The sequence below is a fragment of the Aythya fuligula genome, chromosome 2, assembly GCF_009819795.1.
Source record: "Aythya fuligula isolate bAytFul2 chromosome 2, bAytFul2.pri, whole genome shotgun sequence".
NCBI lineage: Eukaryota > Metazoa > Chordata > Aves > Anseriformes > Anatidae > Aythya > Aythya fuligula.
In genome coordinates, this window is record NC_045560.1 from 106,902,781 (window position 1) to 106,917,872 (window position 15,092).

Sequence of the window (15,092 nt, forward strand, 5' to 3'; positions counted from 1 at the left end):
AGAAATGCAGCAGTAATTCAAAGGGGCTGAAGTTCTGGGATGTTATATCCCGCACTACCTCTGAATTACTCATTCTCTAGGCATGTTTCAGCAATTTTGCCAGAAGAGACTTAAAAGGAAACACCGGTCAGTCACCCCCTATCCATACAGGTAGATTAAGCAGCTTTTCATACATTTATTAAAAGAAAGGGTTTGCATTATCTCACTTTCAGTGATGCACATTTATAAAATCCTGATTAGAGTCGCACCGGTGGGATCTCACATAACATCAGCAGTGCCAGAAGTAATTTTGTTTAAAATATGTATGAAATCTAAATCAAACAGCAATTAATACCTCAACAAAATTGCTTCACAGAGTTGATATTTTTCATTCTAATAATTTAGATAGCTGGCTCTACCTCTGAATTTCCAGAATTGCTTTCATAACCAAGACAACTGCTTGTCACTGTAGATTAGAACCACCACAGATCCTGTGATTATCCTGCATTTATTCCATCTGTGTAAGTTAACAAGTGTACTTCATTCAAGTAATGAGGCCATGCTGGAAAAAAAAGATTATTATTGTCCTGTTTGGAATTACTCTACTATGAGCTAGAATTGCACTCTGCATGTAACTAATGGGCATTCAGGCAAAATGTTATTATTTTACTGTTCAGGAAAGATTTCCTGTTTCAATATTTTAATGTTTGCTGACTGATCCTTTGCTTCAAATGATATAGCTCTCCATAAATCTCAATTTCTTATGTCTAAATCTAAATGCTTGTTGGAGCTGCCAGGTAATATTGTAAAATACACAAGTTGCAGACCAAGTAGTCACAGTATCAAATATTAAGCAATGATATCTATTTGAAGATACAATTAAACATGCAGAAAGTAAAAAAAAAAAAGACATTATTGCATTTTCTAGAGCCACTAAACTAAGTGTAATTTAACAAAAGCAGTTACTCAGTACTTACATACTGAAATTGTTTTGTATCTTTGTGACAGGAGCAAAACTACATAGGGATTTTCAAAGAAAAAAGACACAAAATCATTTATTTTTTTTATATGAAGTTCCAGATTGAGAAGTGTTAACCTTCTCTAACAGTTTTTCAGTGCTCACAAATATGTAAAAATCCCAAACTTTCTTTAATAGCACACAACAGAATACAAAACCACTTGTATGGAATTATGTTCTCAGAAACATCTGGAGAAAACAGAGCACGAGGAAATCTCTCTCTAAAGGAAAGGTTTATATTTCATAGAGAAATTATGGCAATAATCCATGTATCTGCTAAGCATTTTGCTGAACCCACAGACCTATTTATAACGTCATTTAATCTCACTCCATACCTTAATTCTTTGAAACACAGAACACTAAGCACTTCTCATCATAATTTTATTTGTATTAAATTTTCCAAGAGTTAGGATGAGCACCTTGCTGAAGAATGAAGGGGATATGTAAATGATTTTAAATACTCTGGCTTTGAGTTCTGCAGATGCCAGGTGTATGGAAGGTGCAGAGTAATTAGGAGAAAATGATAAAGAAAAGATCATTAGAATAGTTTTCATTCAAATGTACAATGGAAAGTGATGCGGGCATTTGTTTGCCTTTTCTATCCAAGCGCATAACAGGACAGGTGAAAAACGTTGTGCTCGTGCCCATTGCCAGGTACATGAAAAAAAGTCCAATGTGCAAGTTCTGGGGACAACCTGTGGTCTTAATCTTAAAAACTTAAAGTTTTAAATGAGCAGAGTAGCAGACAAAACCAAATAATGAGTCCTACAGAGTAGTAGCCAAGAAATAAACACACACACAAATATCATGATGAGGAACTGCCCCATTCAGGCTGGGACAGCTGCCTCCTGAACTGACTGGTCAGAGTGGGAGGAACGAATGGCGAGAAAAAAAACACACTAATGGTTAAAAAAAGCTGAAGTAAACCACTCCACACTGTAATTTGCAAATAAAGACAGTCATAGCAGTAAAAATCAGTAATAAGCAACATACATGTCAGTTCATGTAGCAGGGAAGCTAAGTGGAGGGGTCCACCTGGAGGTGTTTCAGCCCTAATTACTGAGTCGGTCACATAGTTGGGCAACTCCCACCCCCAGCCCAGGCCTCCCCCAGTGCTCTGTATCCTTCCTATCATCTTCCCTTTGGGTTTAATTTAATTTAGCCTTTACTTCAGTTCTCTTTGCCTCAAACAGCTTAAACAGCCCTTGGTCTTAAAAAAGAAGCCTCCATTCAACTCCAATTTGAACACTATGCCTCCCAGCAGCAAGTTTGTACATTTTAACTACAGTACTCATTGTAAAGGTCACTGTTTCTTTCTCCCAAAGGTCCGAGAGCAGAGCACGGAAAGCTTATTGAATTTACTTCATCAATTGCCTAACTTGTACGTGTCCCGAAGTGATTCTGCTGCTGCTGCTGAGCTGTGCTCCATATCAAGGCAGCCTTCAGGGCCCAGAAACAGGCATACCTAACACGCTGCTGAAACGCAAGCTGAATTCAACCACCCCCTGGTGGCACAGGTCAACTGCTTCATTATCTCAAGCCTGCCAATCACCATTTGCTATATTATTTAACACTCCAGAATAACTGGGAGATTAACACATCACACCCAGGCTCTTGAAAAAAAAAAATAAAAGAACAATACTTCGGTCACTTCATTTTCAAATTCAGACGAGAACAGCAACAAGGGCAGGCTGCTGAAGGTGATCCCAGAACAACTTTCCTTACGGGTCACTTCATTGAATGAAAACGTGTCAGGGGGTGGATTGGGATGGAGGAGAGGGACAGATTTAATTCACTGCTTGTGCATCCCCTACAACTTGCATATGTCCATACAGGTCTCCAGGTATGCAAATCTTCTGCATGTTAATGTATATATTTATTAATTTAAGTAGTTTATTTATTAATAACTGCCAGGTTTTGAGTACTTGGACAGTTCTAAAACAGGGAAAAAGGAAGAAGAAGAAGGAACAACTACCTGTTAACAGAAGCTTTCTGTCTGAAGTCCAAGTTTCATATGATCCTTATTAACTTAAAATAATTATAGCTCCCTTAGGTGGCACTTCTGACTCTTTATAGATATAAGGTGCAATGAAACATCTTCAGCAAGTGAGGAAGAGCAAAATCTGATAATTTTGCAGATTACTTGAAAACAAACTTTGTCAAGCTGTTTTCAACTCCCTTAAGGTTTTGCTCTGTTGTCCATCACCAAGACCCTGGTGGATTCCATACGGTTTCCAGTTTATCTCCAAAAGCAAAACTTCTACAGCCATAATTCTTTCCAATTTACCTTTCTGCAAAGATATATTTTCGTCACAGGAGATTACCAAGCAGAGGATTAAGCGTATGAAGAATATTGTTGTGATAAAATGTTTTTCTTCAAAACAAAAAAATTAATACCTATATTACAAGTTTTCAGTCTCTACGTTCTCTACATAAGCAGCAACAGTTGCTAACCTAGTCAAAACCAAAATACGTATTTTAGTGTCAGAAGCATCATCTTGGCAGAGCAACATCTACCTCTTCCAAAATAGGTGATGAAGGAAATCGCTGAAGAACACCACCCAATGTTACTCCTTGCAATCCAATGGATGACTGGCACTACAGAGCTAAGCAGCTCTCTTCCCTCAATTTACAGTACTCTTTGTTGTACTGGATCAAATATTAGTTAGTTTTCTTGAATAAATATAATCAAAGTGGATCATGTGCACAGACCAAAAGTTTTTAGCTTCTGTTTTGTATCAGTGTCAGTGAGCTCTGTGTTGTTCCGTGGTCTAAAACCTCTCTGAATTATCAATATTTTGACTGATGCCACAATGTAAAACTTTATAGTGGCTTCTGTCAGGTATTTTCACTGAAAATCAAATATTTTAGGTAACATTTTAAGCTTCCAAAATGCGATCTGCATCCTTATCACTTAGGAATAGTGGAACTGGTTTCTGAGGTTTAGGAGTGAACTTTATTCTTCCATTTACCTATGCATTTATTTAATATTAATAACAAACATGCTGACATTTCTTCATTGTTACCAGCACTTGGCTCTTCTGCCTGGTAGGGTATTCTGGGTAGACTAAGGCTTACCCTGTACAACAACTTTGCTACCCAGACTTCTGGAATGCTTTGGAGCAGAAGAAATGTAAGATTGATTTTTATCTCCACTATTACAGTCTCATACAAGTAGTGTAAGGCTAGCATGTAGATTCACAGTAGCTTCTGCACCATCAAGCTTCTTAGTTTTCCAGCTGTGTATGTCATTGGTCACAGTAGCTCTGCGAACCACCATTCTGCTAAATGGGAAGTGGTTAGAAATAAGATGTCAGTCTAACATTCATTGGTATTTGTAGCAGGGCACTGACTTAGCAAGTTGGCCTCTACTCTTCTGTTTATTCAATGGCTTATTTTTCTCAGGAACATTCAGAAATCCCTTGCAATAACCAGCCTGGGCAGCACACTGCTGTGGTGGAAAAGATTTCACTACACTTGGATGTAAAAACAAGAGGGTGGCAAGTTGGCAATACTCATTTCCAGGACTCCTGACAGTACACCACTTCCCTGATTTTGAGGATTTAGTTTCAAAGCCATCTCAGCACTCAGAGAATAATGCCAATGGTAAGAGTACAAAACACTTCACGGGCCACTCAGCCTCGCTGACACTAACCTAAAAAGAAAAGGTGGGATACAAGGAGGAAAGTCACCTTTACTATACTTTCTTACCACACTCCAAAGACATTTTATAAATTCAGCTACACAGTTTACTAATAAAAACACTAGGCTCAACTGTTTCTGCTGGTCAGCTCTGAAATGTCACTGAAGTCAAAACACTTCACAGGTACATCGATATCAAAACGTTTTTCTGTTTCTTACATATCTTATCTCGGATTTATCATTAACTCTTCACGACTGTGTAACTTCTCCTTGGCTCTGGTACCACTAATAACTGAATAATCTCTGAAAAATCCAAGCATCAAAGAAAGATTCATCAAATCTACATATATGTCAGAATAAAAAGAGCAAGCCCAGGAAAAGAAGCCTGGCTGCTGTTATCACTGATGGCAGAATGCATCCCAATAGATAGAAGAAGAATAGAGAAAAGGATTTCTGTAAGTGTGATGAAGCCTTCAGCCCTATAGACCAGGCAAAAGTGATGTAACTGTTTGCAACAAAGCTTTTCACATAAGCAAAGCATTTGTGAATAATCTAACAACTGATCTAACTGATCTAACAACTCCTTTATTAGAGGAACCGTTTTGGAAATTATGGTATCTGTATGGAAAAATAGATTTGATTTCTCATACAATCTAAATATATACTGTCTAAAGGCATAAAGCACGCGGTACATGCATTTGCTCACAGTTAGAGTGGAACAATTAAATATAGATATCTTATTGCAAGTATTTGGTGTGGCATCTCTAATACATATGAACATACTAAAATTTTATCAAGTTCGAATTGATATTTAGAAGGCTGAGATTTGTCACATTTCTTTTTTATGCTTCTCTTTAGGGAAAAAGAATATGTAAATTAAACTAGTTCTTTCTATCATATTTTATAAAAGTTCTTAAAATGTAGAAAATCAGAAAAATTGAAGTTTGTCTCCTAAAATTTTATTGCGACTGTGCAAATTTAAGCTCAAGTGGAATTAAAATAAACACAAATCCAAATAAACAATACAGTTTTGCATGTAGCTGTTTATAAAATCGGGCTGTAAAAAATACTTAAGTTAGGAGAAACAGGGATATACTGGCAACAGTGCATTGTTCCATCGATGCTTCAAAATACCTATTTGAATGTTCTTCTCTAGGAAAAAAAGTTTCTTTTTGCCACTTACACCACTGCCATTTTATACACAGGGCTAGACCGCAGCCTCCGCATCAGCAGATGATTTTCTATTTCTGACAATCTCCTAGCAATATACTACACCCTCCACCTAAATTGCTGGAACTTGAGTAGGATCAGAGGTTCAGCAGATCAGTGTTCATTGATAGCCAAATCCCCATCCTAACTGCTTTGCTGTTCTTCTTATTGCTGAGCATTTCCTGACTCTTTCTTTATGACAGACAAAGTAAATATTTAAATAAGTAGAAACTGACATAAATAGGAATTAAGAGAAAAGATAGTCCAAGACGTTAAAGTGGGAGAACAGGGGGAATCTAGTCAACTACTTAAAGACAGTGAATCTACATCGACATGCATCTCATCTCGCCCAAGAAATTCCATTTCAGAATTTCCTTATCAGTCAAGTTGCTAAATGCTACAGACAGGAATAGTGATTTTGGAACACTATCACAAATTCACAAAATAATTATGGTTAGGAGCGAGCTCTAGAGAGAGGTGGTCCTACCCGCCCACTCTAAGCAGGCCAACTAGAGCTCATGACTGTGTCCAGTCAGATTTTGAGCACCTGCAGCGATGGAGACTCCGTGGTCTCTCTAAGCAACCTGTTCCAGTGTTTGAACAGGCTAACAATAAAAAATGTTTTTTTTTTTTTTTTTTTTTTTTTTCTTATGTTTAAGTGCAATTTCCTATATTTCAGGTTGTGCCCATTGCTTCTTGTCCTGGCACTAAGCACCTTGGAGAAGAATCTGGCTATGTTGTTCCTACTCCCTCCAAGATTTCCCTTGAGATTTTCCTTCTCCACACTGGACAAGTCCCAGCTCTCTCCTTTTATGTCAGATCTTCCAGTCCCTTAACCATCAATCAGCGTAGCCATGTCTGCTTTTGTACCGGGGAGCCCAGAACTGTACCCAGCATTCCAGATGTGTCTCCCCATGGCTGAGCAGACGGAAGGATCACCTCCTTTGACTTTCTGGTAATACCCTCCTTACGCAGCTCTGGAGGCTGTTGGTCTTTGCAGCAAGGGCACACAGCTGGCTCACGGTCAACTTCTCCACCAGGACTGCCAGGTTCTTTGCAAAGCTGCTTTCCACCCTGTCAGACCCCAGGTATGTACTGTCACATGGGGTTATTCCTTCACTGGGGCATGACTTTGCATTTCCTTTTAATTAATTTCATAGGGTTCTTCTCTGCTCATTCCTCCAGCCTGTCAAGGTCCATCTGAATGGCAGCACAACCCCCTGGTGTTATCAGCCCAGCTGTGTACTATCTGTGAACTGGCTGATAAAACACAGGATGCAAGAAAGGCACTAAATATACACCGTAGGAGAGGGAGGAACACAAAGAAATCAACATACCACAAAATAGAAACAATATTAAACATCACCAGAATTCATAATAATAAAAATATCTATTCATTAACACCCTCTTCTCCCCTTCCTGCAGGGCATTAAACACACCAGGATGCACGTACATCAGGATACATGGCGAAATCTGCGGTTGCTACATGTTGTTAAAGCTCCTCTCAAATCAATGGGTTCACGGCAATTTGCCATGCACAAGGTAGTTTGATCAGTCTTGGAAGACTGAGTTGTTTGTGAGCAGGAGGAAGAGGGACCTCTTGCATTCCCACAGTACACAAAAACACAAAAAGATCCAACTTTTTTTTTTTTTTTTAAATATTCCAAAGAACATCTTGAGGCCTATTTCTTTGCTCAATTTATATTACTAGTTCCACCTTTTTGTGTTGCTAAGTTGTTACAAGTGTGTATGATTTCATTTTAACAGGTAAAATGCTGCTTCATGATCTTAGCACTAGAAAAATATTTGAAGATTTTTTTTTTTCCTTAGGTGTTATCCATGAAAATGGAATTAAATGAAAGCCTCAGAAAGTTTACACCATAACAAAAAATTCTTATGCAACTCTAGGAAATGGGTTAATCTCCTGGGATATTTTATGCAATGCACATAATCAAGAGCAGGCACACACAAGCACACAAAATATTTTGTACATCCTATAAACATCTTTTGTTTTTATAATTTGCCAGGAGTGATAGCATTGGTTCTACACTCTGAGAAGGATGTTTTCAATGCTTCTCATTTGTGAGTGTATATACCTATTTCTAAGAAAATAGTTTGTTTTCCAGAACTCTCTCCGACACAGAATTTATATATTCTTTTGAAAAAATAATAAATAACAAACACAAGTTTTGCGTAAAGGGAAATTAAATCTTTCATCATCTTTATACCTTCAGCAGAAGATTATTTAAGAAAATTGATAACATGGAAGACAGCTTTCAGGTGAGAAAACAAACAAACAAACAAACAAACACCAAATCCTTTATTAACAGGCAATAAACTGTTTACATATGGTAGATTTGCCACTAGAATGACAATGTTCTGCTTTCTTGGCTGCAAATACGGTAGCACATATTCTGCATGTATAAACCACAGGTTTGAAAGGTTTCACCCTCTCCCCTTCCAGAAGCACCTATCAGCCTCCTGCTTTTGGTACATCTGGTGCTGTCACTTACTACAGATTGGAGACATCTCCTATTACAAGATCCTGTTGTTACTTTGACAAGGTTTTACTCTTAGGTCTATATTTTTCCAATAAAGAAATGTGTCTCAGAATGATATTTTAAGTAATTATTTGATTTTCAACCACTTTTAGAAGGAAGCCAGGAAAAATATTAATTCATTGAAGTGATGACCTCTTTCTTTCATCAAATGTAGCTTTCCACTGGTTGAGGAACCACTCTCTCAAGAAAGTTACCCAATTTACCTCTGAGTTACCCAATTTAAATCTTTCAGGTCATTTCCCAGAAGTACTCAGCACTTGCTGTTGCAGTAACATCAGTGGACACTGAGCAAGGAAAGTGCCATAAAAAGGCTGCAGAGGCACAACTTTTCCCAAGCATAGCCATGAAAACAATTATTTTAATTTTTAACCAGCTTTCATTTGGTAATAATTTTAATTTCAGTTACTATTGAGTATAATATTTTGTATATTTAAATATTCAATACATGCAAGTTCAAACTTCATACACCTGCAGAGAAGAAAATCTGTATACTTGTATATGTTTGGCTTGCAGTGGAAGATACCTGTTTTTAAGTAAACCCCCAATTTTCTAAACTTTACTTTTCTTTGTAAACTGCTGTTTAAATTCTTGGCTGAAAGCTGGTGCTGGAAAGCAAAATGTTTGTTCTTTCAATATGCAAGGCTGAACCATAAGAAGGTTTCTTTCAAAAAAAGAATTCTACCTTTTTTTCTCCCATAATACTTTTTTTTTTTTTTTCTTCTGCCATTTTACTAAATACTGGCTCTAATACAAGTTTTTCAGAAGACAATGCCTCAGCCGTTTTCACTTGACCATTAACTGGTCTGTGTTCCACATGTTCACTTCTTTCCAAATTCTAACTTTGGCTCCCACCTATGAACACATCCTTTTTCTTTTCTGAATTGTATTTACTTTTCTTGGGACTCCCAACTTGTTTAGTGCCTAGTCCTTTTCCTTATTGTTAGTGTCAACTTCTGGAATTTGTAGTTTCAAAGAGGAATTAGTTCACTTAAAATAAAAAGTTACAGCAATTGCTACAGTCTTTACAGTGGGAGCAAAACAGCATGGGGATGACATTTTTTCTCAATCATTCAATAGAATAGAAAGAGTCATCCCATACTGACAGTAACCTGTGAGTTGTGGTACCCCATCACCACCTCAATTGCAAAAGCTTCTGTAATACTCCAGACTTCAATGTTCCACAAGGAATAAAAGTGGGATAAGCTTGAAAATAAATAAAGAATAAATAAATAAATAAAAATTTAAAATTAAAAAATTAAAAAATAGAGGTGCGAGGGGACCTATGGACTTCACTTAGGACTGTTTCACGGCCTTGGCATTATTAAGCTAAGAAACTCTGTGCCATTTGCAACAATTGCTCAGCAAATACAAGGAGACTAAGATAACCTACCAAGTTACAATTATTTATTTCTTTTAAGGAATTTATATCCCTAACAGTCCATCAGAGTGTAAAAAGTAACATATTTGCTTGCCAGAAAAACCTGTAGTAATACACTTGATGTCTACTGCTGCATACAAGCTGGGGGCTACTGTATAAAAGAAATAGAAGTACAAGAGGGAAATCCTGCCAGCACTGGAAGCAATCAGAAATGTTATTGAATGCAGTGGTTCTGTGATTTCACAGGCAATTTACGTGTACTTCAGGTAAACTAACAATGTGAATCTGGAAAAAAAATGACAGGTATTGAAAATAATTTGGGAGCAAATTATCTCACGATATTTTGGAAATGCCATGTCCAAACACATTAGGAATATGGAATATTCCCGAATGTGGAATATGGTGGCTGAAATGCTGAAAGGCCCCTGACAGAAATGGGGGTTCCTTTTGTCGTCACACATTTGTATTTAATTATTTATTAATTTATTTATTACGGTTTTCCCTTAAGGGTTTAAAAATACAAGGAAACCACTCAACAAAGAAAAGACTTTATATTACTAGCGGACGAAGTCGGCATATCAGAGAGATTGCACAAGCTGTTTGTAGTACCACTAAAACCTTGAATTACCTGAGTGCTAGCATAAATGTTTCTACAGAACAGTGCTCGTTTTATTCTGGCTCTAGTGTACACAAGAACCTCTTTCATTAAGATGTTCTTTAACTGAATATTGCTTCTACCGTTATCAGCAACCGAAGGACCTTTAATGTCTATTTAACCTGTTATACGACACAGAAGATACCACGTTTTCTGACAGCTGTTACAGATAGCTGCATTGTACTCGTGGTCCTGTGGCAGTGGCATGAGATGTTACAAGCAGACATACATAGAATTCGTTAGTATCACACCATGAAACCAGATGCTCTCACTGACTGAGGGAAGAGTCCAGCTCTGGGGATCTTTTACCCTGCAGTGACCTGGTATGCTAGCACACAGCTATTGGGAAGCGTATCTCTTAGCCCTGATTTGCAATATCCCACACATGGAGCTGTCTGACTGCTCTTAAAGCAGACATCTGTGGAAACTGGCAAACAAGTACAAAAACAAATCCAAGCAATCCAGGAGATCCAACTTTTAAAGTGTTCTTATACAAGAGCACACCTGGAAGCTGCACACTGTTGGACTGATTACCAGAGGGAATTGCAGTTATATGGGCAGGCTAAAAAAACATTGGACACATAGGAAGATGAAATTCCTCAAAAAATAGTTGGCAGCAGTCTGTCACTACTTTCTTATCCTTCACATGGAGAAAAAAAAAGTCTTCTTGTAATCATGTATAAGCAAAGAATCACTTAACTAATTTCAGCAAAGTTATTCTGGAATCAGTATTGCTGAAATTACACTGCCATGAAACCTATAGAAAAAACTATAGAACTGAAGCAGGATTTCCCTATTATGAATTCTAATTTCAATTTGACAAAAGAGCATTATGCAAAAGTTCAAAGGCTCTAGAAAGGTTATCACTGACAATGTAACAACCTATTATTTTCCCCATATGTGCTAAATTCTTTTCATGACTGGAAAATCATGCTTTCACAAAATCTCAGTGGCTTAGGGAAGACAGGAGTCTAATTCTCCCATTTCAACAGTATAATACTGTCTTTAAATGGCTGGAGAGTTAGAGAAATGTCAGCCTTCTATCAGCACAGGATGAAAATGCCCATACAAAGCCAAATAAAAACAAAGATTTCCATTGCATTTTGATCAGGCTCTTTCTGTGTAGACTTAACAGTTCATCGTTCATATACAGATCAATACATGTTTTTGCTTTTCAGGTGTTTTTTCTTATTTGCGTGCTAGTTTTCCAGTAACTACCCACATGTAGTTTTATATATATATATGTATATATAAATATAACTACCTGTCGTGGTTTAACCCGGCTGGCAGCTAAACACCACGCAGCCGTTCGCTCACCCTCCCCCCTCCCTCTCTGGGACGGGGGAGAGAAATGGAAAGTGAAGCCCGTGAGTTGAGATAAAGACAGTTTAATAAGACAGGAAAATAATAATAATAATAATAATAATGATGATACAATGGTGATAATACGAAAGTAATAATAGTATGTACAAACAAGTGATGCACAATGCAATTGCTCACCACCCGCTGACCGATGCCCAGCCTAACCCCGAGCAGTCCGGCCCCCTCCCCCCGGCTAGCCACCCCTATATATTGTTTAGCATGACGTCAGATGGTATGGAATACCCCTTTGGCTAGTTTGGGTCACCTGTCCTGGGTCTGTCCCCTCCCAGCTCTTACTGCACCCCCCAGCCTGCCCGTTGGCAGGACAGAGCAAAGGCTGAGATGTCCTTGGCTTAGTATAAGCACTGCTCTGCAACAATTAAAGCATCGGGGTGTTATCAGCACTCTTCTCATTCTAAGCCAAAACACAGCATTCCACCAGCTACTAGGAAGAAAATTAATTCTGTGCTAACTGAAACCAGGACACTACCCAGCTTTTTAACCTGTCCCACATATTTGAATCATTTCCAAAACGCTTGATGAAATTGTGTACCAAGTGCGAGGTGAAAGGCAAGCTACACTAAAAGCCTGAAATTGTTTAAATGACAAAAACAAAAACAGAGAATTTCATCTCACAGTCCCACCTGTTACTATTGCTTCCATTTCTCCTGTCCCTCCCCCTCCAAGTATCACAGCTCCATCTGACTGATCTCCATAGGCAGGCATCTTTATTTCCTCCTCACAGACAACATCTGAGTTCTAGCATGTTTTTCACATCCGGAAGATAGACAGATCTGGAGGGTGGTATATCCCTGAAGCTAAATCTAAATACATGCTACTGCTTGCAATGGAGAGCAGATAACTCTGGCATGATAGCAGCAAGACAGCAGTAGGATTTGCATCCCGTTACTAAAAGAGATCAAGGAAGATGCATCTTTTTGATGCAAGGTTACACATACAGACAAGGAGTTGTGAGACAACCTCTAAATGAAGATCTGACACCTATCTAGAAGCTACATTAATGAATAAGTAAAAGTTACAGGCTCAACGACATTCTTTGGCTCTGTAAAGCAGAAAGTCTGATTTGACTGCCATACTGGTCTTCTCCAAACTTGAAAAGAAAGAATACAATTTTAGCTGAAAATACTAGCTTAAAAAGAGGCAGAGGAGAGCTAAGGATATTATGTGATATTAGATGATTATGTGTGATATTGCAGTTAGGCAGAGAACATTAGGAGACAGCGATGTGGTCTTCCTTGTGGAGTTAGCATTTATTCGTTTTCTCCATAGATCATGAATAAAAACCAATCATGAAGACAAAACCAATATCATTTTCTACCACAGAACACCTACAGCAGTTCACAGCAGTTCAAAGGCACTCTAAAATATAGTATTGATCAAACAGACAGCTCTACCATTTTTCATATGTTTTACAGTCCTTTCAGAGTGGAAAACTCCCCTCCCCCCCCGACCTCAGCGTATTAGGAAAGAAATAAATTACCTGTAACCAAAGTCTGTCACTTGGACTGAGTTTCCCATTGGCAGTACACTGAAAAGTAGCAAATTGTCCTGCATTGACTTCCACACTCTGAAGACGCAAGAAATGGGGAGTTTTTGCTGTCAGAAGAAGAAAAGGTATTGAATTTATGCAACATGGAAATACTGGCTATGATTAAGACATGGAACATATTTAATGGCCCCACTTTAAAAGATTCAAATCACTGACTAGACATTATATTTTAGATTATTTTAATTTTATTCTTTTATTGTTCTGTACCTGAGAAAGAGCAGAATAGAAGGGTGCTATTTAATTGTTCCTGCTGTGTGAATTACCTCAGCTCAGCATCCCTTTTGCAATAACAAACTGTATTAATACAGATGATATTGAAAACTAATTGATGTTTTGAACCAAAATCTATTAGATACTTACATTACTGACTAGACAAAACAGTAAGAAGTTGAGTGATGTTGTCAGGGAAACAGGTATTTCTTTTTAACCAGGTAGTATCTATAGAGGAGATGCTTTAAACTGTAGCATACCAAACAACTAAAATGCCATCATAACACTTCTCACCAACCACAGTGATATTCTTTAAATACAATTCTTTTTCTTTTCAAAGCCAAAATACAATGCATTCTCCATCCCAATGCTTACTTTTCATATAGAAAGAGAAAACACTCCCAGTAAAAATGAAAGCAATACAGCTGCAAATAACCTAACAAATGAAACAGATACTCAAACAAAAACAATGTCTACTGAAGGAGGAAAAGGCAGCGTGTGTATTTTTGTTTTACTGGAAAGAGTCAACAACATGACACAGAAAAGATAGAAATTTGAAACAGAAAATCACCCTTGAAAAGGCATTATTGACCAGCCATTCAAATCCTACTGCAGAGAAGGAGAATTTTTGCACTGTCTATGCTAGCAGATAAGCTAGGCACGGAACATTGCTTTCAGTCATGGAAATGTTAGTACTAGCAATAAACTAAGAAACTGAACATACGCTTTCTAGCAGAGCATTGCAACTGTTTAAAGTGTTGATGACATTTTCTTAGAAGAGCTTATCACTGGGACAAATTACAGTTTTTTAGGAGCATATAAACAACCAGCTACCAGAATTCCAGAAAACAAATTATTTAATATCCGGCATAAGGCAGTATAAGAAACAGGAGATGGAATAAAATCACCCAAGTTAATATTTAACTAAAGGAGGAAATGTTTTCATAATAAGTGCTCTATTAGCAAATTTATTAGACACGGTGCTTTTCTTTTTTTTAAGCACTTCCCAATGGAATTAGGACAGACAGACTCTAGGCCAAAATCGTTCTCTTCTTTGCCTACCAGACTATTACAGTCTGACTATCCAGTAAAATTCTCCATCAAGTTCCACGTTTTTCAGGCACTTCTTCTATTTCTTTTTCTTTCCCATCTCCTTTTACCCTACTCATTTTTAATTCAGTCCTCCTGAACTCTGGAAGTATGTCTTTCCGAATTACAAGGTATGGTCTAAGTAGAAAGGGTCTTTAGTGTTTTTTTTTTTTTAAAAAAAAGCAAACACACACATTGATGTAAAACCTCCAACCAACCAATCACCACAACACATGCTTTTTGTGTCTACATGCAGGCTTGCTTACTACTTGGCCTTTGCCCATACTACCCTAACAACTCCCTAGTATGTATTTTCCCATTGCAATTTTTATTTAAAAAGTTAATCATTCCAAAAATTGTTTTTTTTTCTGTCAATATATACAAAGAATAGTCATTATAAGTCTTGCAAAGTTTTATCT

General features: G+C 37.5%; 1 protein-coding gene across 10 annotated transcripts in view; it reads right to left on the minus strand.

Annotated features, from left to right (window-relative positions):
* PTPRM (protein tyrosine phosphatase receptor type M) overlaps positions 1-15,092 on the minus strand; it is a 465,329-nt gene that overhangs the window by 289,969 nt on the left and 160,268 nt on the right. For all 10 annotated transcript variants that reach the window (XM_032181299.1, XM_032181298.1, XM_032181296.1 and 7 more), the window contains exon 5: positions 13,306-13,421. In XM_032181299.1, coding sequence (XP_032037190.1) covers positions 13,306-13,421 — 116 coding nt within the window. The remainder of the gene's footprint in view (positions 1-13,305; positions 13,422-15,092) is intronic.